The sequence below is a fragment of the Diabrotica undecimpunctata genome, chromosome 8 (assembly GCF_040954645.1).
Source record: "Diabrotica undecimpunctata isolate CICGRU chromosome 8, icDiaUnde3, whole genome shotgun sequence".
NCBI lineage: Eukaryota > Metazoa > Arthropoda > Insecta > Coleoptera > Chrysomelidae > Diabrotica > Diabrotica undecimpunctata.
In genome coordinates this window covers 109,487,941-109,512,042 of record NC_092810.1, presented here as the reverse complement: position 1 = coordinate 109,512,042, position 24,102 = coordinate 109,487,941, and the positions used below count along the sequence as shown (strand labels likewise).

The following is a 24,102-nucleotide window of genomic DNA, read 5'->3' as shown; positions in this document are numbered from 1 at the left end:
CCTGAAAGAGGAGTACACGAAGTGGGGCGTTATAATTTATATACAAAAAACTAAGTACAAAAAACTGAACCGGCAGAGACATCTGCAGAGAATGCCTGAAAATAGGAAGCTACATAAGATAGAAAAAAAATTCCGCCCAGTATAAGAAAATGTGGTAGACCAAGACGATCCTGAGGAGAAGATATCAAAGATTAGAAAACTCACCTATTATATTATCTTTAGATATATATATATATATATATATATATATATATATATATATATATATATATATATATATATATATCTATATATATATATTTATATATATATATATATATATATGTATATATATATAAATATATATATATATATATATATATATATATATATATATATATATATATATATATATATATATATTAAACATATATTAGACCCGCTACTTAATAATTGCTGAAGATAACACAATTACATTATATCAATTTAACAAAGAGAAATCCTACCAATAATATGGAAGATAGAGAAAAACTAGTCAGTGGACGAGAAAATACAATAAGCAAAGATTATAGTTCTGGTATTCATATGTCTAGTCGACTTCGAAAAAGCTTTCGATAAAGTACAACACCGAAGAATGGCAAAAATACTGCAGAACAGGGAATTAGATGACGAAGACGTGAGAATCATTTCCAATCTATACCGATATCAGAAAGCCATCATACGAATAGACCAACAAAAATGGAAAGAAATACCTATAAATCTTGGAGTAAGACAAGGATGTGTGCTTTCCCTTTTACTTTTAAATATGTATTCAGAAGAATTGTTTAAAGAGGCATTAGAACACGTAAATGAAGTCATATTTATTAAAGGAGCACTTCTGAATAATCTTAGATACGCAGATGGCACAATAATCCTAGCAGAGAGCAGAAAAGTACTACAGATCTTGGTTGATTGCATTACCCAATACTGCAAAAGGTAGTGAATGGCACTAAATACAAATAAAACAAAAATCATGGTAATAAGCAAGAACAAGATTAAGGAATGCAGTGTTTATGCTAAAGCAAAACTTTTAGGCAGGGTGATAAAGAAATACTCAACACTATAAAGAAAAGAAAAATGAGCTACTATGGTCACATACTAAGAAACGAGAAATATAAATTGATGCGACTGGTCATACAAGGGAAGGTGGAAGGCAAAAGAGGACCGGGGAGAAGACGAATATCCTGGCTGAAGAATCTGAGATAATGGAGTGGGAAAACGTCAATAGAACTTTTCAGAACGGCTGCAGACGGAGTCAAATGGGGCATGATGATCGCCAATGTCCTTAGAAATGGGGCACGTTAAGAAGACATATAAATGGGGAACATAATTTTATCAATCTTTAAGTCTGCAAAATATATTTCATTTTTAAAGTAGATAATTAACGTGGTACATAAACGAATTTGGGAATCACGCAAATTCAATATTATGGTATTAAAAATGCTATAGAAACTATTAATAGCTAGAGAGACTAGTGTACACAGAATTTAGCATTATCATAATCTGTTTTTTCCATTTTATTGTATTATTAGCATAATTGTACTTTTATACATCTTTTTTCTATTTATAGTGACATGTAGTTGTTTCAAGACTTAAGTTAAACGAAAAAAGTTCAGTACGCCTTACTTTTAGAAACAGATTTAAAAAAAAAGGTGATATAATTTAAAGATCTATAAAAAGTATCAACAAAAATCAGATGACAGGAATTTTATATTTTATACAATAGAACTAGTTAGTAGTAGTAGTCAAGACAAATGAAAATTATCCTTCCAGACCAACCGTATTAGGATTGCCCAAAAAAATCTGAGTAGAGATAGGCCAAGACTAAGGCGAATAAGGAACGACATATCTAGGACTTTACTACCAATGATATTGATGTTAAAAATCAATACGATCCTGTTAGTGTAAAAAATATTTAAATTCCAACGTTAGGCAAAATACTTATCTAGAGACTAGGCAATATAATAGTATCTTAAACCTTAGGCTACGCTGGAGAGCCCTTGTTAAAAATAAAAGAAAAAAGGTCAATGCTCACTGGCATTTTAGGTAAAGTGGCCGTTATAGAGACATTAAAATAAGTACCTAAAAATAGGTACTAGAAATAGGAACCTAGAAATTCAGTCCATTGAAAAATATGCCAAAAGTAACAACAACTACTGCTTCAATGCCTCAATGTTGAGACGTTTCAGTTAATAGATCACCTAGATCTGGTTTGACGATTTCAGAGAAAGAAATGTTTTGAGTTGGTTAAAATGACAAGTAAAATCTGACTGATCTGGATTTCTCCAGTGTAAGTTTTTTAAAAATTTTTAAAGAAAGAGAAAAAGTAGCTCATGGATTAAGGTTGAGTAGATTGCAATTTTAATAAGCGTTTTAGATGTTTCTAATAAAAAAAATTAATTCTTAGTTCCTGTTTTACTTTCTTTCCAACTTTTAGAAAAAAACTTTAGTACTTTTGTTCTAAATATAAAATATAAGAGATATAAGAAGCCAAGAAGCTAGAAAATAAGCTTAAAAAATGAATGAATGAATAACACAAGGATTGATTTCAGATATAAAATGCTCCTAAAATGTATAACGACAATGCAACTCTGCAAATACACGTACTAAAAGGTCTAACAACAAGCAAAAACTTTGATCTAAAGTTAGACAAGAATACGAAAGACACGAACTCTCCAAAATTGATTACACTTGCAATCAAACGGCAGAAATTACTAAAAAAATCTAAATGACTTGGGTAGCGATAGAAAGACTCATTGTTTTGTTGAAAAACAAAAAGATACCAATAAATTTGAAGAAAAGGCTCTTTAATAGTTGTAGCCGACCAGTTTGACCTATAGAATAAAGACCGTGACATTTACAGAGTCATCAGCCAATAGATTATAAACAGTAGAGAGGGAAGTCGAACGAGCTATATTAGGAGTTTCTGTAAGACAACCTACACAAAACAAGGACGTGTGAATCAGGTTGAAGGTAAAAGATATAATTAGAAGAATTGCACAACTTAAATAGAGCTAAATAGGAAAAAAAAGTGGCTAGACGGCATTAAATAGCACAAAATTCAGAAGAGTAGAGAATTTATGAAGAGATCTTTATCGAGGAGTTGATGCCAAAATGCTGAAGAAGAAGAGAATGAGAAAAAGAAGCCAATAGTACCAATAGTTTTGTTCTAAAACTTTCTTTTGAGAAGTTTACAGGTAGTAGAAGAGACAAAATAGGTATAGTCTTACGCAAAATATAACTAGACAAGAAATTAAGTTCTTTCGTATAAATAGATAGTATTTTAAGATCAGCTTTTGTAGTGTAAACGAATTTAGTAATATTGTTTATAATTTAGTTACTTTTTTACATAAACATACATAGAAGTTAAGAATTAGTGCAATTTTCAACAAATGCCATTTGCAATAATGAAAAATGTGTCCCATTTCATGATAATTAAACAGCAAATTTTTGATCTAAACTATGTTTTTAGATTGATTTAAAATATTAAGAATTTTGTCAGTTAGTATTAGTTTCTAGTTTGTAAATGATACTTATATACACATTTAAAACAAAAAGTTTGTATTCCTTAATGCTAGAGTTGGTTTCCCGTACAGACTTTTGATTATCAAAGGTTTCAAGACCTAGAACAAAACAAAGAATTAGTGCACTTAATAGACACATCTATAAAAAATATAAATTTTTTTGGTTTTAATCAGAGTGTTTGTATTCTTTCTACATTAAAATCATAGCAAAGTATCCACACGTTCTTTGAAGTCATCTTTTATAATTGTAGTACTTTAATGTAATTCAAACCTATATTATATACATATCTTGGGGCGGTGGTGGACGCGACATATGGCGTAACGCTGCCTTAAGATCATGGCCTTATTAGAAATGAAATATATTCTAATAAACTAGAAGTTATAAAATTTAACAAGGTTAATTAGTCCATATGTTGTATCTTAAAAACAAATATTGTATTGTCGCTAAGTAAAACTTTCGCGAAAATACCTCATTCGTTTATACAAAGGTTAAAAAACGCCATGAACAACCAACAGAACTAATCGATCGGAAACTAATTGACTGAACCTCACCTCACGCCTAGGTTGGGTACTGATTGGCCATTCCCACGGTCTTTGGGTACTGACCGAAGATCGTCTTTTATCTTACCCATCCAAATGCCGCTTGTTTTAAATTCACCAGTATCGACGTCAGACTGCAGCATGCCAATTTGATTTACAAGGATTTGTCTTTTAATTTTTATTGTACATATTGGATAGAATTAAATTATATTTTTGTTTTAAATATATTTTTATTTAAATTAAATTTTGCGTTTTACTGAGTATGGGGTCCAAAAGGGCTACCATCACATTATTTCTTATATAAGTAAGAATCTGTTATGTGGTACATCTTTACAATTATTTAATAAACTTTATCAAATATATCTTTCTATTTTTTCGTCAATTTCATGATTTACTAACTTCATACACTCATAATCGTTAATTGTTTAGCCCCAATATCGTTCTTATGACTTTTATTTCTAGAATTTTAAGCTGTTCCACTTTTGGGTTTGTTATTGTCATTGTTTCAACTTTTTCTTTAGGTACTATATCCTTTCAGAATATTAGTTGTCATCATAGCTATTTTTATCTTATACCCTATTACCCTAAATAGCATACTTGTATCAATACCATACAAATCTCGCAAAATATTCAACCATAAAGTCATTGTCGTTCTGAACCGCCTTTGAATTTTCCTTTGCCTAATAATTTGTAACACCCCATATTTGGGGTATCATATTAAATGTCCAAAGTAGTCCAGCTTTCTCTTCTTTGTGATTTTATATTACGGTGATCTTGCTGAGACATTTTAGTAGTTTCTAATCTTCTCCACCCAAAAACATTTTAAAATGCTTCTATAGCACCATATTTCGAATGGCTTAAGTTATTTTAGATCACTTGTATTCACAGTCCAAGACTCGACACCCTACAATAAGAGACAGAACGTATAGCAGCGAAACAGGCGAATTCGTAATGAAAATTTCAGATCTCCGTTACATAATACCTTGGAAATTTTTCTGAAAGCTACTCTGGAGTGATCAATTCTGGATCTAATTTCACCGTGACCCTTTGCGTTCTAGCTTATATTCAATAAAAACACTTTAATTAACTTCCTAAAGTTTTGTACCATTTACATTTACAGACAATTATAATTTACAAGTTTAGATCCAGATCTGTTTCTGTACATCTCTCAACGACACTGTAAAAGATTATTTGTGGATCTTCTTGACTAGAAGCTAGAAGTACTGTGTCGTCCGCATATCGCAACTTAATGATGACTTCTCCGTTCACAATTATTTCTTCTTGTTTTTCGGAAGGTGCATTTCTGAAAATGGTCTCGGAGTAAACGTTATAAAACAGGGGCGACAAGATTGCGCCCTGCCTTAGTTCTCTTTTGATTTCAATACAATAGTATAGAGTACTTATTCCAATCAAATGCCTTTTTATAGTACATAAAACAGCAGTACACGTCTACAGATATATCGCAACGTCTTTGAGCAAGTACGTTTATCTCAAACAATGCCTCTCTTGTTCCAAACCCACTTGTTTTTGCTGTTGGATTTTTAAGTAGAGCTATGAACAATGAATTGGACCAACCATAAGGTAGGTGTCCGTTGGTATAAGAACTATTAAAAAATGAAGTTATCGACTCTAAAATATTGTTACTATTTTTATTCTTGTATATTTGACTTGTAGTGTCATAAGAATCTGTCACTTTGCCATTTTTTGATGACTTTATGGTTTGTACTAGTACAGAGCCTGGTATTAGGGGTCCGTCGCAGTTAGTAATATCGGGAGGTAAAATTACTTCTATCGTCATCGAAAAGATTCGTAATGGAATTTTCCTATCCTTTCGGTCTGGCTTCAAATATTATTTTAACATATTCAGTGTTTAGTAATACAGTGTGTCTCTGATTGAAGATAGCAGCCGCTTCTTTTACTTTTTTTATACGTGTTTATTTTTATATAGTTTTTCATTGTTTTTTGCTAGTTGCTGTTGTTCCACCTTAGTTTATCTTTTTACTTGAATTTTAATATTTTAATATTTGTATCACAACAAAATACTTCACATCTTTTTTAATTGTTTTTATTCATCTCTTGATTTTTATTGGTCCTAGTTATTAGCCCGTTAAAAAATTTAAACTTTATTACAGCCATGGTTTTTATATATCGTTATCATTATCACTATTATCCTTTTATTCTATTGTAACACGTATATTTTATTTTATTGGCATATATTTTTAATCCACTTTTATTCACTTCTTCTTATAATTTTATTACCGTTTGTTCTTTCTTTTTACTTTACCACATTTTCCCAGTATTTTCTTTATTTGTGTATTGAGTTAACAGTTAAGCTTTTTTTCCTAAATACATATTAGTAATAGCCCATTAAATTTTCTGCGTTATGTGCTCCTGCAATTGCCCACTATTATTGCTTAAGCTTTTTCCTCAACATATTAGTTGGCGCCTTGTACGTCCCTATAAATATTCGAGTCTGACACATATCTTTTTTGGTATTGGAATTACTGGAAGTCCTGTCATTCTTTTCACTGAAATTTTTTCTTTTGTAAATATCATTAGGATCAGTGTAGAAATTTGTTTATGAATTTATTTTATTCTCCTTAAATAATAATTAAATAATTCTGGTCCCGTACTGCCATTTTTTTGTTCGTTAGGATGATCTCTGCTACTCTTTTTATATTTTACAGTGCTTATATTTTTTAGTTTTTTTCCTTGATCTTTTGTTCTTCCGGGTTTGCATCGCTAGTATCTTTCTATTCTATATATAATGCCATAAAAGGGTTTTCATCTTCCTTTTGTGTAATATTAAATGTTGATTATTTTCTTTGTTTTCTTCTATATTTATTTATTTATAACTAAAGCTTTGATTATAGGCAAAATGTCTATTTTGCCTATTTTGCCTATTCTAGGATTTTTTTACGCATTTTGAATTTTTTTGTAAATTCCGCCCATTTGTGCCTTTTTTAAAGTCTATGCTATTAACATGATATTATTCATACTACTATTACTAAATTTTTCTATAATACAATTTTGAACAAATACGAAAATATCAATGGTTTGTTTATAAATGATTTCTAGGAAAATGTAACTAATCGAGACTTTGGGCTTAACTACTGGGAAATTCCTAACCTTTATTAAACAATTATCAGGTGTCAGTTACTGTATCAAATTAAAGTTTTGTTGCGTATACCGAAGCAAAGAACAAACATTTTAAAAATTTTTAGACATTGTTTAGAAAGATGACATCACAAGTTAAGTGCCACATTCAGAACTTTCCCTAGAAGGAAATATAGCTTTTTGTAGATCGTGTCGTAAATCGTTAAGTTTTATTTTTTTTCTCCCTTTTCTCATCCCGTAACTAGGATATTGGCCAATGTGTTTCTACTGAGAATCCAAAAAATCAAACATTTAGGAAATAAACTACAGTCTGTCCCAAACCCTTCTTTCAGTGCGTCACTAATTTTGACGTCATATAGGATTTTAAGAATGTCGAGAATTATTGCATCACATTTTAGTTAAATTTGACAGTTGTAGGATCGTAATCTCTCTTTTTCTAATTGAAAATAATTTAATAATTTTAATATTAGTCTTTGTTCTTTCTCGATATATTCCGGTATATTTAAAATATTTTTATGTAAATACAAAATTTTCACTGTAAAATCTCTGATAATACTAACCTGGAATGACAATTATCATTTTATCAGTTGACATTGTGAAAGTACTGTCACGATCGAGACAATCTGCGTCAAATTATATTTATGCGCATCGTTGATTGGATATCTATTTAGCGTATTTTAAACTCCAACCAATTATACATCCGTAAGTAGAACTAGCTTTACGATAAATCATTTTCTATGTATGTCTATGTATGTTCTATGTATAATAATCACAGACTCACGTTTTTTTCTGGCACTTCTAGCTTAATGTGTTAAAGAGAATTCGATCAACTATGACGCACTGAAAGAAGGGTTTGGGATGAACTATATATCGTAATTTTTTACCTTTAATTAAAATGTATACTGGAATTAAATTTTAATTGATGTAGCTGTTATCTTCACTTCTCTTTCCCCAAAGTCCTTTTAAATTTACCCATGCTGGTTCTCTTTTACCCCAAGCACCTAAAAAATAAAAAAAATGAAATGAATGGATACGTAAATCATAGAGGGTGTATCATTTAAAAATTTAAGGGTAGCTTAGCTACACAAAAACTAAAGTACAAATAAATAAAAATAACATATACATTAAAATGGATAACTTTTCGCTACAGTTTGGTAGACCTCAAGTTGATACTTGTATTATCTACGAAAAGTTGTTCTAGTCGGTTCGCTATATTTACGCGGGATTCGGATTAACAAAATTATGCTAATGACTCATTGATAACCAGTTGCAGTAAACGACTTCCCAGAAAATTAGGTAAAAACTGCATTAATGGTCATATTTTAAAATACATTAAAATAACATTAGGGTAGGTATAAATTTGTTACAATATTGCAGTTGAATTGATTCTTTGCCAGTGTTGACATTGTATGTTTGGTGGAAATATTTAAAAATGCCTAGACGTGTGTTAGATATAGATAGTCTAATTTGTAGTGTACATAAGTATTTTACAGATGAAAAAGAAAATGGCGGTCCTTTAAAATCGGTAATGTCTGTTCAACAACGCGTATGTGATGCTCTAGGAATTAGTGAAACCAAACTAAGAGGAGTATTACAAAATCGCAATAATGAACGACCGAAAGAAGATCACCGAAAAACTCGCCTATCATTGAAAACGAAAGATATTCCAGATGGAAAAAAATTTGAAATTCGTGATACCATTTATCGAATACGAGCCAACAAGGAACATGTGACCTTAAATACAATTCTCTCGGAATTAAAAGATAGCAAATTTGACGAAATTGGCAGAACAAGTCTATGGAAAGTGATACATAATTTGGGTTTCAAATTTTAAAAAGAGGATAACAGAAAAGCCCTTTGTGAAAGAAGTTCTGTTGTGCATAAAAGAATTAACTTTATAAGAAAATATTCAAAATTAAAAGAAGAAAGGGCAAATTTTATATATTTAGACGAAACATGGATATTTTCTAGGGGTGCAACCAAGAGAATATGGCAAGATGATAACGTAAAGTCTATCAAACATACTGATGGAGAAGGGAAGCGACACATAATTTTACATGCAGGAGGGAAATCGGGTTTTATAGAAGGTGCTGATTTAATATTTTCATCTAAATCAAAATCAAGTGACTATCACGATAATATGAACACAGAAATGTTTGTAAAATGGTTACATGAAAAACGTCTCCCAGGTTTAAGTGAGCCCAGCGTAATTATTTTAGTCAATGCACCTTACCATTCTGAAGTATTAAACAAAAGTCCAACGAATTCTTGGACTGTTAATAAAATTAAAGAATGGTTGACAAAGGAACATATACCATTTACACAACATATTTTAAAATCAGAATTATTACGCTTGGCAAAAATATCCACGCAAAACCAAAAACCTTTGTTGTGGATCAGATTATTGAAAGTTGCGGTCATCAAGTTTTACGTCTGCCACCGTATCATTGCCAGTTTAATCCCATCGAATATATATGGGGAATAGCAAAACAATATTATGACAACCATATTAGGCCTAACGATTATAGTGACGACGCAGATCGGGAAACTTGGCGAAAGGCACTTTCAATTGTAACTCCAGAAGTGTGGTGCAACTGTATATTCAAGTGCGAGAAACTAATAGAAGATTGGTGGACTCGTAAAAATAAAATAAACGAAATAAGTCCAATCATAATAACAATTAATGGTGATGACAGTGATGATGATGATGATTATGATATTTTTGATGATAATGACTGATTTTCATTTTTGTTGGCAAGTTAAATTTTTTTATTTTTCATTAGAAATTCTCTCCATGGAACAAATATACATAGACCATATTTTCTGTGTGAAGTGTAATATAAAATTATTATTAGGTTTATATTAGCCACATTAGACTCCATTAATGAAGTAATTCTCCTTATGATACTGTCAATTATATAAAAGATTTTCCATTATTATTTAATTAAAAAAAGTTATGGATTATTTTTCATTTCATTTGACCAGTTGATATTTCCCCAAAGAGCAGGTAATTAAAACTGGGTACTTACAATAAAATTTTTAATCCGAAACCCGCGTAAATATAGCGAACCGACTTTACTTGTATTATCTGTGTCAATATAAAAAGTCCACCATGCTTTAGCATAGTTAACCGCACACAAAAAAAGACCAGTTCCACAACAAGATATCAGAAATGCGAGCATTAGGCCAAATTCGAGATGATGTTGCAGCCCAGCCCTTACGTTTGATTTTATGCAAAATTTGCCGCTACTATACATCCCAACCCAGGAAATATTTTATTTTCGATAGCTTTTCCATCATTATCTTGCAGATCTTCAACAATGTCCGTCCAATATACTGAAGTTAAGGCTCTCTGTAGTATACCACAGTCAATGTAAGCAAATTAATCCAAATACGAAATTTCGTTACGGACTTTAGGAAAGAGATGGACAAGGGGTATATTATCCACTTCATCAAAATGTGAATTTTCTTAGATAACATTAGAGAAGCCGGCTTTAGAAATATATTTATTAACTGTAGCAGGAGATCCTTTTTTCCAAGCAGCTATAATCCAGTTAAGTGCATTGGATAAATTTATGGTTTTTGTGTTGTATGGCCGGAAGATTAGTTTAACATTTTTTAATGGAACTTTAGAGTATAACGTGGCATTATCCAGGAAAAAAAGCACTTTTTTATTTAAGTTTTTTATTTTGCAGACAAATTTATGCAGCCACCTTGTCCTAATTTATGTTGTCATCTAAACCTTTTTGTTAAAAACCCAATATAAGGGTAATTTATCAATATGACTACTCTTAAAACAGCAAATAATTTTACTTTTTCCAATTACTAATTATTTCTAAACTTCCATATTTGCACATGGCAAAATAGTCAAACGTTGTTTTGTTGTATTCTTCCCTGCACATTTTTTTTTAATGCAAATCTTTTGTTAGGTATGGCTCGGTAATAAAGAACTGTTTCGTCAGTATTGTATACATCTTGTGTAGAATAATTCCTTAATATCAATGGTATATAAAATAAAAGGCAGATCGATCACAGTTTTTTTTATTAAATCTTGCCCAAGTACTTTTATCTCTAGAGCATCTTCAGGGGCATCAGAAATAAACCAAGAAACGTTTTTTCAACTAAAGAAAAATTAATTAACTTCGAAAAAACTCGAAGTTAATGGTTAATAAAATTTTTTTATGTAATATAACGTTTGAGACTTACATCGTCAAAATTGGGCTATCCAACAATTCTAACATTCTCTATATATTGTAGAAGAAAAGAAGGGAGAAGAAGAAAAGGGATAATATAGAGCAGATAATAATTAAAATAATTACTGTTTAATTTATCGATATTTGTGTATCTCATTTTCCGCCTGTTTCGTTTCATAAAAAGCAATCCTCTCGTTAAACACAAATCTTTCTGATAGATTTCTGGGGAAATTTTATTTTTGGGTTTTACCGGATCACAAATATCACTTATTATGTCGTATGCTCGTTTACCTATTAATGTTAACAAAATTGATATCTTTTTATCCTCTTCCACATTTTTTGCACAAAAATACTGCTCTAGATGATCTGCCCATGGCCCAATCTTCGCCAATCCTGTATTCTTTTATAGAGCCAATGTTACTTCTATACATTGTTGCCGATGCTTTTATAATTTTAATGTATTAACCTCGTCTCAATGTTTATATAATTTATTTCTGTTTCCCAAAGGTCGACATACATGCTTTTACAAATATTGGTTACGTCCCACATGACATGACACAGAGGGCATACATAGACTATATTTTCTATTGTAATCGACAACCTTCATGGAATTTTAATATAAAAGGGTTACCAATCCACTAGTTACCACTATATTACAGCTACGGAATTTACATTGCAGAACTCTAATAATTCCGATTTTGAGTTTTTTCAAGAAAAATGAGGCAATTGAAATATCTCTAAATATAACTGACATTTAAAATTACCGGTCGCTTTAAGCGTTCTTTCTGCGAGAACAGTTCATTCTACGCAAAAAGTGCTAATTGACATTTTTGTTCATAATTATTTTAGCTATATTTCCTTTTTGAAATATTTTTTTTACGCAGAGATTCTTGGTAAATTGATATTTTCCATTTTCCCCCACCCTTCTAGTAACACTTTAGAGGGAAGCCCGGGTGTAAAAGTGGCAAACATTTTTGAATTTGGGGACCACAATTGAGGACATTTCCGGACAAAGGGCACATAGCCAAAATGGTGGATTTGAGAAAAACCTAATTTAAAATTAAGTTTTATTTAACTTAATCACGTTTATGAAGTTGTTTGTGTGATAATATTTTACATAATTTATATAACCTTAGCTACAGTTTTTTAAATTCCTTTAGTAGTATGTAATATTTATGTAATATCCTGTATTTATGAATACAGTTGAATATCTAAATATAAGTGCTATGTGCCCTTCTTCCGGAAATAGACTTTTTTGGTGCAAATTATTCTAACTTTAATTTATTTTGTGTGATTTAAGGTTAGTTTCTACAAACTGTACTGTGAGATCATGGGTAGAACAAATAAATATATTAACATCTTTCAGAATTACACAGCTATTCCTTTATCGATCATAATAAAGTACTATAAATCAACATCGGGCTATATTAGAAAACTTTTTTTATACAATTTAGATAGAAAATAACATTATAAACGTTCCAATATGTATACTATACTAAGATCTATTAAAAAACAATACATTGATTTGAAATCTGAAAGGAAAAGATATTAAAGTAGCCTCATTTACTGTGTCTCGTTAAGCATACACTCAAGCCATTCAGCACTATCTATGTCCAAATGTTTATACAAACTTCTCACATCCTTAATCTTTGCCTCACTGACTTCTGGAAAAGGAACTGTCAAAGGTTGAACTTCTTCTAATTTTTCAATGCTCACTCTGTTCATATACTGGAAGGGAGGTGAGGATACTTTTTAGAAGTGAGGATTGTTCCATTTGGATTGAACTTTATCATCACATACTTCATGATGGTAAATTTTTCATGAATAGAAACTGGAATTTTTTTGAAAAAAGGAGCCAAGGCTGTCTCCCAGTCTTTTATAATGGATCGGTTCATTAACATCTCGAAGTTGGAGGGTTTCCGTCTTGATGTTACAATGGCTTCTAGCCAAGGTTTTGCAGTTCCAATCTTTTCTGTTTTCTTAATACTAGAGCGGACTATCCCAAAGTTCCTGCTGCACTGTGAGAATGAATGGACTCTAACAGGATAAAGGTGTGTTATTGTAACCTTACGAATTTTTGAAAGCCAAGAACAAAACTTAAGTAAAGTTGCATTCCTGTTTTAGCCACCTGTTGCGTCGGATAATAAAACTATATTCTTTACATCAGGATACTTAACAAAAATTTTGTTTAAACAGTGGAACAAAAATGACACAACAGAATTGGCATTTTTATTTGCCTGTGTTTCCATAAAACAATAGAAATAGGATGAATCATCTTTGTGATTGTGAATATTAAAAGTATATAGCCACAACATTCTTTTGTAAAACTGGCTGTTTACGTTGAGTTTGAGGATATGATAGTTTTGACCGTAGTCAAATTCTAAGACTACCAGAGTAGGATCTGTCTTTAACTGTTCAATGTACTATTTTTTCCAGTACTGCCGCCTCTTTATTTTTCTTTTTTGTAGTTCGAACTGGACTCTACATTTGTCTAAGGGGTTTCGCTTCAGTTTTTCCACACTTTCAGAACAGAAATCACAAACATCTGTCTTAGCGGCCCTAAACCCATAGTTGAAATGAGATTTAAAAGTTCTAAAATAATGAACATAGGACATTTTAAGTTTCCGCCCGGTCTTCTGGGTTTTCAAAATACAAAATGGATGTTTTCTCTGCACAATAATGGCTTTTGTCATGTGGAATAGATGATAAATGAGATTCCATAAAGTCAATGACATCCTCAGTCAGTTTATGAGGGCGATTTTTATGTAAGCTACGTTTCTCTAAGTCTAAGACCTCTAAGATTTTTGACTGAATAATTCTGACACGTTTCACTGAAATTTGAAATAATAATAAAATAAACTTTTGGCACACTTTTAGTTGTAGACCATTGATATTAATCACATAAGACCACACATTGACACGAGGTTTCTTTTGGTGTGTCTTGACATTTGTGTTGTCAGATTTTTTCATGCAACTAGCCAAATGGGCATCTTGAAGTGATTTAGATTGACTATAAAAAGTATCGTAAAGTTGTAACTGACAGTCTGCATCGATATTACTACAGCAACTGTCCAAGCAACAGCTACTTACAATACAAAACTCCTTTGCCATAACCTCAATCTGAGAAAGATTGATGTATGATTCTCCGTTACACTTTCTCTTCTTAGAACACTCACGTTTCACATTTTCATGAGAATAAATTTTACGTTTCTTTTTAATAATACCAACACCTTCCATGACAGAAATGAATACTCTTATTAAATTACCTAAAGTAAAACGTAATCTTGAACTCAATAACAAAGCAGGGACCCATCTACAGTTTGTTGCCAACAAACACCACAGGATATTGATATTGCCCAAAACAGGTGTACCAACTTACATTCAAAAATCTCCCACACATTATAGAATAAAGATACAGGAATGAAACTTTGTAGAGTTACTCTTTAAAACACGGCCGTTCCTTTAAAACTATTACCGGAAAAAGGGCACCCCTTGTCCAGAAACCTCCTCAATTGACATTTTCAGGAATACTCAGCTTGTTTGTATGATTTTTAGAGGTTTAGTGGCATTTTCATCTCTGACGACTGGACTAACAATCAAATTACAAATAAAACACAAATAATGTACATGAACAAATAAACTTCAAATAAATTATAAACAAACTAATTATGAGTTAAAAATAAAACACAAATAAATAACAATCGAATCACAAATGAGCAAATCTTAAAAAATTATGTTACCTTTAAAACTTTCCCATTTATTTCTTTTACCCCAGCCATCACTGAATTTTGCCCAATTCTTTCTTTTGTCTTCTCGGTGCAAATCATAGTCATTTTCGGAGTCAAAGAGAAGAGGTTCGTCATGCTGCTCTAACAAAGTTGCCATTTCTTGAAGATCTACCTTGTTATCGGGTTTCGTTCTCTTGCCCCAACCACTCTGAAATATATATATTTTTTTTAATTTTAAGACTAAATAGGTTTATTTGCTGATAATTGACAACAAAAAACATTACTTAACCAATAACAAACTTAAAGTAAAATATTGTAAGTGAACAAAAATAAAATAAAATTTAAAAGTGAAATTCACAGTAATTGGTTGGATACCATAGTTACAAAAAACTTATTATCGCTGTCCCGGTGGAACAATGATGCAACTACAAAAGTGTAACTTTTCAGGAGAGCCAAAAATATCAAATTATTTTACTTAATACCTTATGCAATGGAGCATATTGAAGTTACTGGATTAGTGTTTCAGTTATACTTAGCCACCGTGATATACTGTAACTCTACTACACATTCGAAATGAATTCTTAATTTTGCATTCCTAAATTTGATCCCCAATTGCAATTACGTCATTGTTGCCCCAAAATAACTGAGGCAACAATGACGTAATTGCAATTTGGGATCAAATTTAGGGATGAAAAGTTAAGAATTTAGAATTTAGTTTTAGAAAGAAAAATTTAGAATTTAGTTTTAAAGATAAAATTTTCACAGACATACTCATTGTGTAAAATTTTTGGTTATCTAGTTAGTTTTTTTTTTTAATAAAAAGAAACTTAAAATAAAATTGAAATTGCAAAAAAAGTATAAACGAAAAATTTAATCGTAAAAGGTCCAGGAATTATATGTTTTGAAAGTAACTGTTTCAAATCTTTTAGTTTGTTATCACCTCAAGGAATTTTTGAAGAGTAAGCCCTACGCAGCTGGGATTTCGCTGAAAACAATTCGGACGAACTCCGACCATTTCTTTTTTGGCAAACATCAACTTTTGTCCACGTTGATTCAACTTTTTTATACAGGAAGTAATCTTTCCCTTTTAAGCTTTGAAGTACCATTACTTCAGTTATTTTGAAGTCAAAGCCTTCCTCGCCTGTGGTGAAATCTAGTCCCATTTCATTGTACAGTGCTTTTACATCGTAAAACTCAATAAAATTTATTTTTTTAACGTTTAAAGGAGCTCCTGTTTTTTAAGCATTTCTAATTTATTCAACGTATTGCTCGGGAATGTATATGGGCCCTTATTTGCTTGCTCTATTCACTGTTTTTTCTATTATGCTGTGGACTGAATTACATTTATTTTGAGTGTGACCGCGAACAAGGTACTTGTGATTAATAGAATTGATGTCCAAAATATTGACAGCAAACAGGTATATGGCTATTAGAAATTTATTTTTTGTTCTCCACAGTTATCGGAATAAAAAATTACATCAACTCCTGGGCTGGTTATTGACAATTCTTTTAGATAGTAATAAACGCAAGATCCGATTTCTATTGTCCCTCTATTCCCCATCATTTCATTTCAAAAGTAACAGCTTTATCAATTTCACAAGTGCTATCTGTTTCGGAGACTTGGCTTTTTTCGCCTTTTCTTCTACTGCTGCAAAGTTATAACAGTTTAAGCGAGATTTGTAAAAAACTTTGTCCTATTGGTACAGGTAACACTGCTTGTAAATCATAAGTAGCTTGGTATCATAGATGTATATTTTTATCAGAATTTTTTATTTTCAGTTTATCTTTAGTTTTTTCTTTACGGCTTAGATCCTTTTCCTCTAAGTGACTTTCTATAGTTGTTTGCATATTTTTTTTCTTCTGCTCCGACATTTGTAAAAGATTCGCATTGGTCACACAGATTTTTCTTCAAAACAAAAAACCCTACATTAAATTCGCTTTTGAAAATACGAGAATAACAATCGCAGGTTGCTGACTCTTCTTCTTTTCGTTCCTTTATATAGTTACTATGAAGTTCCGCAATAATTAAACCACCGTGTATGTATTTCCTCGAAGAATCACTTCGAAGATAGTGACTTTTAATTCGTGGAATTGAATTTATATGGATACGAAGAGAATCCAAAATTTTGTCACTTATTTTCTTGTGACTCTCGTACTTCCCACGTTTATATATTGGTATAATAGTAGTTTTTTCACTTGAAACTGCTTTAATTATAGAACGAATATCTCTTTCAGTTATCCCAAAAGTATTAATGAGAAACGTTTTACATATCCATTTTTGTTTTCCCTTACCTGTAATGAAAAATGCACAAGTTGTATTTCTGGTTTTTGTGGTTTTTGATGTAGAAATAAGTCGGTTGGCTGAATACAAGAAGCTAAAATATCTCGCTGTCTTTGCAAATACCCTAATGCCCAATACTCTTTAAACTGTGTCTCTCTCGGCTTTTCGGATACCCTATTTCGACATTTCAAATGGGATTTGTCGGTACACACAGGTCCCATTTTTTTAACATCTACAGATTTAAAATTGTGTCCAAATTACTGTAACTTTCGAGATTTTATGGTGGTCAGTACCTCTCGGTTCTTCTTCATTCTTCTGAGGACCTCCTCATTGGTGACTCGGTCAGTCCACGGGATTTTAAGTATTCTCCGATACAGCCACATCTCAAATGCTTCCAATTTTCTGCACATATCTTCGTTCAAGGTCCACGATTCAACGCCATAAAAAACAACAGATTAGACGTAGCATCGCAGCATTCTTACTTTTATAGCAAGAGAGAGGTTGTGGCTCTTGAAGAAGGCCCCCATCCGGTTAAAGATGGATCTAGCTTTTGATGTGGAAATGAGTAGCAATGATAAATAAAAGATACGAAATTATTCGAAATTACATAAACAAAATGGAATATTTTAAAAATAAAAAACTGTAACCCATTTTACTCATTTTACCTATGTAGTTTTCCAGTACTTATTTTTCGTAATTGGATATTACTTATATGTAATAGTAAAAAGTTTTTCATACTAGCTTTGCATACTAGTAATACAAATTTACATTATATATATATATATATATATATATATATATATATATATATATATATATATATACAATTAGAGCTTATCTTTTCTTGTGAAATGTCGAAAACACTATAAAAGTTAGGACTAGTTGGAGACCAAACTCACACCATGCACTTCAGAACGTAACTAATCAAATAGGAATGTAAATATTACTTTTGCACATATGCAGCATCTGAGAGGTAGAAAATACATAGGACTTCAGTGTACTGTCAGGCAGAAGCGAAACAAATAAAATATAACTATAAACAAGCATTCAAACTATGTGGTACTTTACAGTAATTCGGGCAACAAAGAGTTAAAAGCAATATTAAGTGACGGAACTAACGTGAAACGTTAGTCATCAAACTTATATTACGTAAATGTACGAAATAAATTGTAAAACTTTAAATTGTACTACGCCAATGAACCTTTGGGGTTGAAGCATAAATAAATAAAAAAAAACATTCTATAATAAGAAAACAAAATCAACAAAAAACCAATATTAAACAAATATTAAATAAGCAAACAAACTACACAAATCTGTTTAAACACCTTAATTCATAAAAAAACATGTGGACTTTCTTTACTCCGCTCAATGATACACCTGGTATATAGAATTAAGCACTTCCAATTATAGTAAAAATTATTGTAAATAATTGGACCACTTTTAGTACTTAAAAAAATATACTTCATACTACTAAAATATCACAAGTATTACACAGACATAGCTATGTTTTAAATTACTTAAATATTTCATATTTCCAGAACAAAATGTGTAAATCCATTTATTCGGAGTACTGTTTTCTCTTGCCGAGTTAATAAACGGGATTACTAATGATACACTGCGTTGGTTAAAAAGGGGTAATTGCTCCAGTAATTACATTTGTCGCAAAAATTCCCGTACAATGTGAAACTTAAGCTTTTGGGTTGAATAGAATGCGCAGCATAATGGTTAACAATTAAAAGATTTTGAATTTGTTTTTTTAAACAGAATATAACGATTGTAATCATTAATATGGCAGATTTTATTTTCATATTGTGTTTTCATTACAGGTTTAATAAAAATTAAATTTTTTTCCGCGGATCGTGTATTTATGATATTTATCAATCTATAGTAAAGGAAGGAAAATCGAAACGAGACATTCAGCATCAAATACAATATGGCCGAAATGTGATACAAACACCAAACTCGTTACTTTGGTCTCCAAAAATTAGTTTACGAATAAAAATGGAACAAAAAATCTACAAGTCGGTTGTAGAACCAATTTTGAAGTACGGTTCTGAATGTTCGCAGATGATGAAAGAGAAGAAAAAACGGAGGTGGTAGAAATGGACTGCCTAAGAAGAGCATGTCAAATATTTAGACTTGGTTACATCCCAAATGAAGAAATAAGAAGAAGAGCAGGAGTGATTTACAATACTGTTACGATAAATATACTGGCCTAAATATATGATGACTAATAATTCTGTTTTGTTGTAGAAATTTGGCGAAGGATCTAGATTCAAATTATGGTGAATCCTCCAACTAGATGTTCTCGACTATTCTAGTATATCAGGATTTCGTATATAAATACATTTTTATATGGAGGGGCAGTTAATTCTCAAGACCCGCGGCCGCGATATTTATTGTTACGCTCGCCTAAATAAATTATGTGTATTATTCGTTTAAATAAATTGATATAAATTATTGTGCCTTTTAATGAATTAAGATTAAGACATTATAAATTAAATAGACATAAATAAATATCATTTCATTGGTGTCGGAATAGTGGAATACGTAAAATAAATTGTGAAAATGGCTACGATTTATGAGCTCACAGTGACGAATTTAAGAAGACATCTCGAAGACAGAGAATTAGCTTCTACCGGAAAAAAGGCTGAGTTAGTCCAACTACTAAAGAACGCTTTGCTAGAAGAAGGTCTAGATCCAGAGACTTATATATTTGAAGATGCTGTCATCTCGTCGATTTCGAAATTGGAGAACAAAGTTTCTGACGATATTTCGAAAGTTTCTTCTGATGTAGCCAAAGTTTCTGGTGATATAGCCAAAGTTTCTGGTGATGTAGCCAAAGTTTCCGGCGACATCGCATCATTGGAGAACAAAGTATCCGGCGACATCGCTTCTTTAGAAAGCAAAGTTTCTAACGAGATTTCTTCTCTGGAAAGCAAAGTTTCTGCTAACATCTCTAAAGTCACTTCAGAGATATCTGCTCTTGACGATAGAGTGTCTTCGTTAAAAAACCAAGTTGCTGCCGATATGTTGGCCTTCGAAGAAAAGATATGGAAAGAGATGGAAAGGAAGATGGAGGAAACAGGGACAGCAGAGAGAGGTAACAATCCGATTACAGTGGAGATAAAAGAAGACGAGACGAAATGTATATTGGAGACACGGCCGAAATTTGAAGGAAGTGGAGGTTCTATTCATGTTAAAGTCCCAACTTTCGACGGAAAATCATCATGGAACAACTACATGAAACAGTTCGAATCAGCCGCAAGAGCAAATGGATGGTCTGAAAAAGAAAAGGCTGTAAACCTGACTATCGCTCTTCGAGGAGATGCCTTAGATGTGCTTCAGACCATAGCCGTAGAGGAGACCGATGATTTCGAACAACTGAAGAAGAGGTTAAATATGCGATATGGCCACGAACATTTGGAGCATGTATATCAGTCACAGCTTAAAAATCGTAGACAGAAGAAAGATGAGGCTCTTCAAGAATATGAGGTAGATATTGCCAGATTAGTACGATATGCTTATCCAACAGCTCCCGAAGACATGATGGAAAAATTGGCCGTTCAAACATTTATTGATGGTTTTCGTGATCATGAAATGCAGAGAACACTGCGATTAGCTCGTCACAAGACGCTGGTTGATGTCCTATCCGCCGCCCTCGAATACGAGTCAGCTACGCAGGCCTCTAGCGGGTACAGTAAAGTTAGGACTGTAAAAGAGGAAGGAGATGAAGATAAACTTGACCAGCTCGTTAATATGATGAAAAGCATGACATACAAGAAAACGAAGACTATCAGATGCTGGAATTGTGGCGAAATAGGACACGTACGAAGCTCCTGTAAGCACCCTAGGTACGACGCAAATCAAGAAACTTACCATCAGGAAAACTAGAACGGGTCAGCCTTAGGGGGGCAGCTTCGACCCAAAACTTTTCCAAAGACCCTCTCATACTAATAGCTTCTTTGAAATGCCGTGAAGATAGTGTATATGTAGATGGAGACATAAATGGTAAAAAGCATACGTTGTTGGTGGATACCGGAGCGACCAGAACCATTATACGCCCGACAGTTATAAACAGCCGAAAGAAACTGTTACCAACGAGGTTACGACTTCGGACCGCTACAGGTGAAAATGCCAACATTTATGGAGAAATCCAGGTACAATTGGGAATTGGGGCAGAAAAGTTTGTCCATACTGTTATAGTTGCTGACATCGAAGAGGATGATATATTAGGAATGGACGTAATGAATATGCTTGGATTCCAATTGGATTTTAAGAATAAGGTAATCAAAGTTGGCAACGAGGAGGTATTTCTCCATCCACATAATGACAACACTGTGCAAGCAGCCATTACAGAAGATACAGTCGTGCCTGCGAGAAGCGAAACGATCATAGTAGCGCGACTACAGGGAATTGTAGACGAAGGGAGACCTGTTATGATGGAGCCTTGGAACCACGACGATGAGGTTGGCCGTGGAATCATAATTGGAAAGGAATTGGTGACTTCGGCTAAGGAAATTCCTGTGAGACTTATCAATGTCAACGACTACCCAGTGACCATAAAGAAAGAGACAAAAGTAGGAACTTGTGTACCTGTGACATCCATAATCCGTCAGGCGACAACATCTGATAATTCCAACGATAAATTCGACCAAATGGTTGCAGTTGCAGGACAGTCTCTAAATCAGATGGAGAAAAGGAAATTAAGGGAATTTCTTCGGCAGTATCGTGATATTTTCGTACCGAAAGGAGGAAAGACGGGAAGAACTACGGTTGTTAAGCATAAAATTGATACTGGTAATGCTAAGCCAATTCGTCAAACAGCTCGACGATTACCACAGGCGAAAAGAGAGGAAGCTGAAACGATTGTTCAGGAAATGAAGAAAGACGGGGTGATAGAACCTTCTACGAGCCCATGGGTCTCTCCGGTGGTCCTAGTTAAGAAGAAAGACGGAACGACGAGGTTCTGTGTGGACTACCGTTTGCTGAACAACGTTACCAAGAAAGATAGTTATCCTCTGCCTCGGATCGATGACACATTGGACACATTGGCTGGAAGCAAATTGTTTTCTACTTTGGATTTGAAGTCTGGATACTGGCAGGTAGAAATGGACCCAGTAGATAAAGAAAAGACAGCCTTCACCACAGGATCTGGATTGTGGCAATTCAACGTTATGCCATTTGGACTCTGTAATGCTCCTGCGACATTTGAGAGGCTTATGGAAAATGTGTTGAGAGGGTTATCTTGGAAAACATGCCTGGTTTATTTGGATGACATAATCGTCTTGGGAGAGACATTCGCAGATCATTTGAGGAATTTAGAAAACGTTTTTAATCGACTTAAAGCTGCCCAATTTATGCTAAACCCCAAGAAGTGCCAGCTATTTCAAGGTAGAGTCAATTATCTGGGTCATATAGTCAGTAAAGAAGGAGTGGCCGTGGATAAGGGAAAAATCGATTCCATTAAGGAATGGCCAAAACCAACTGACAAACATCAAGTGAGAAGTTTTCTTGGACTATGTACTTACTACCGGAGGTTTATTAAGAAGTTTGCAGATATCGCTAAGCCATTAACGCGACTTACAGAGGAAGCAAGAGAATACCGCTGGGATATAGACTGCCAAAATGCCTTTGAAACGTTGAAAAAGCATTTAATAACAGCACCAATTTTAGGGTATCCACTGCCAGAAGGAGAGTTCATCTTAGATACGGATGCAAGTAATGTGGGAATTGGAGGAGTGCTGTCTCAGATTCAAGGAGGACAGGAACGAGTTCTCGGATATTTTAGTAAAGTTCTTTCAAAACCTGAACGGAATTATTGCGTCACGAGAAGAGAACTTCTGGCAGTAGTGAAATCAGTAGAGCACTTCTATCAATACCTCTATGGCAGAAAGTTTCTAATCCGAACCGACCATGCCGCCCTTAAGTGGTTGATGCAGTTTAAGAATCCAGAGGGTCAGATAGCCAGGTGGATCGAACGACTCCAAGAATACGATTTTAAGATTGAGCACCGGGCCGGAGTTAGCCATAGAAACGCTGATTCTCTTTCCAGAAGGCCATGCCCAGCAGAGTGTTCCCACTGCAACAAAACGGAATCCAAGGAAGCAGCAGTGCTAAGAACGACGATTGTCAACGACGACTGGACGCCTACTAAGATAAGGGAAGAACAAGAGAGAGATCCAGTTATACAGAAAATCCGAAAATGGAAAGAGGAAAACCGTCGACCACCTTGGCAGGAAATATCAAACCTATGCTCAGTAGTTAAGACGTATTGGGCCCAGTGGGACTCATTTATCATCGAAGATGGCTTGCTCAAACGAGTCCTGGAAAATGATGACGGTTCGGAGAAGAGAAGACAGTTGGTGATCCCAAAGAGCAGAATAGCCGAAGTACTTCGTCAGTTACACGACAGTCCATCGGGAGGGCATTTTGGGGTAAAGAAAACCCTTCAGCGAATTCGGGAACGGTTTATTGGATAAACAGTTCCGACGACGTAAAAGACTGGTGTAAGAAATGTACTATTTGTGCCACGAGTAACGGGCCTTACCGAAAAAGGAGAGCTCCTATGAGACAATATAATGTTGGAAGCCCGTTTGAAAGAATAGCTTTGGATATCGCTGGGCCATTTCCAGAAAGTGAAAATGGAGGCAAGTACATGTTGGTAGTAATGGATTACTTTACTAAGTGGGTCGAGATTT

The 24,102-nt window shown here is 33.1% G+C and overlaps 1 protein-coding gene across 2 annotated transcripts in view; it reads right to left on the bottom strand.

Annotated features, from left to right (window-relative positions):
- Positions 1 to 394: 394 nt before the first annotated feature.
- Mip (Myoinhibiting peptide precursor) overlaps positions 395 to 24,102 on the bottom strand; it is a 377,421-nt gene continuing 353,713 nt past the window's right edge. For both annotated transcript variants that reach the window (XM_072540715.1, XM_072540717.1), the window contains 3 exons: positions 15,133 to 15,328; positions 8,084 to 8,200; positions 395 to 3,641 (listed from right to left, as the gene is read on the bottom strand). In XM_072540715.1, the coding sequence (XP_072396816.1) occupies positions 8,115 to 8,200; positions 15,133 to 15,328 (282 nt within the window). In that variant the 3' untranslated portion in view covers positions 395 to 3,641; positions 8,084 to 8,114. The remainder of the gene's footprint in view (positions 3,642 to 8,083; positions 8,201 to 15,132; positions 15,329 to 24,102) is intronic.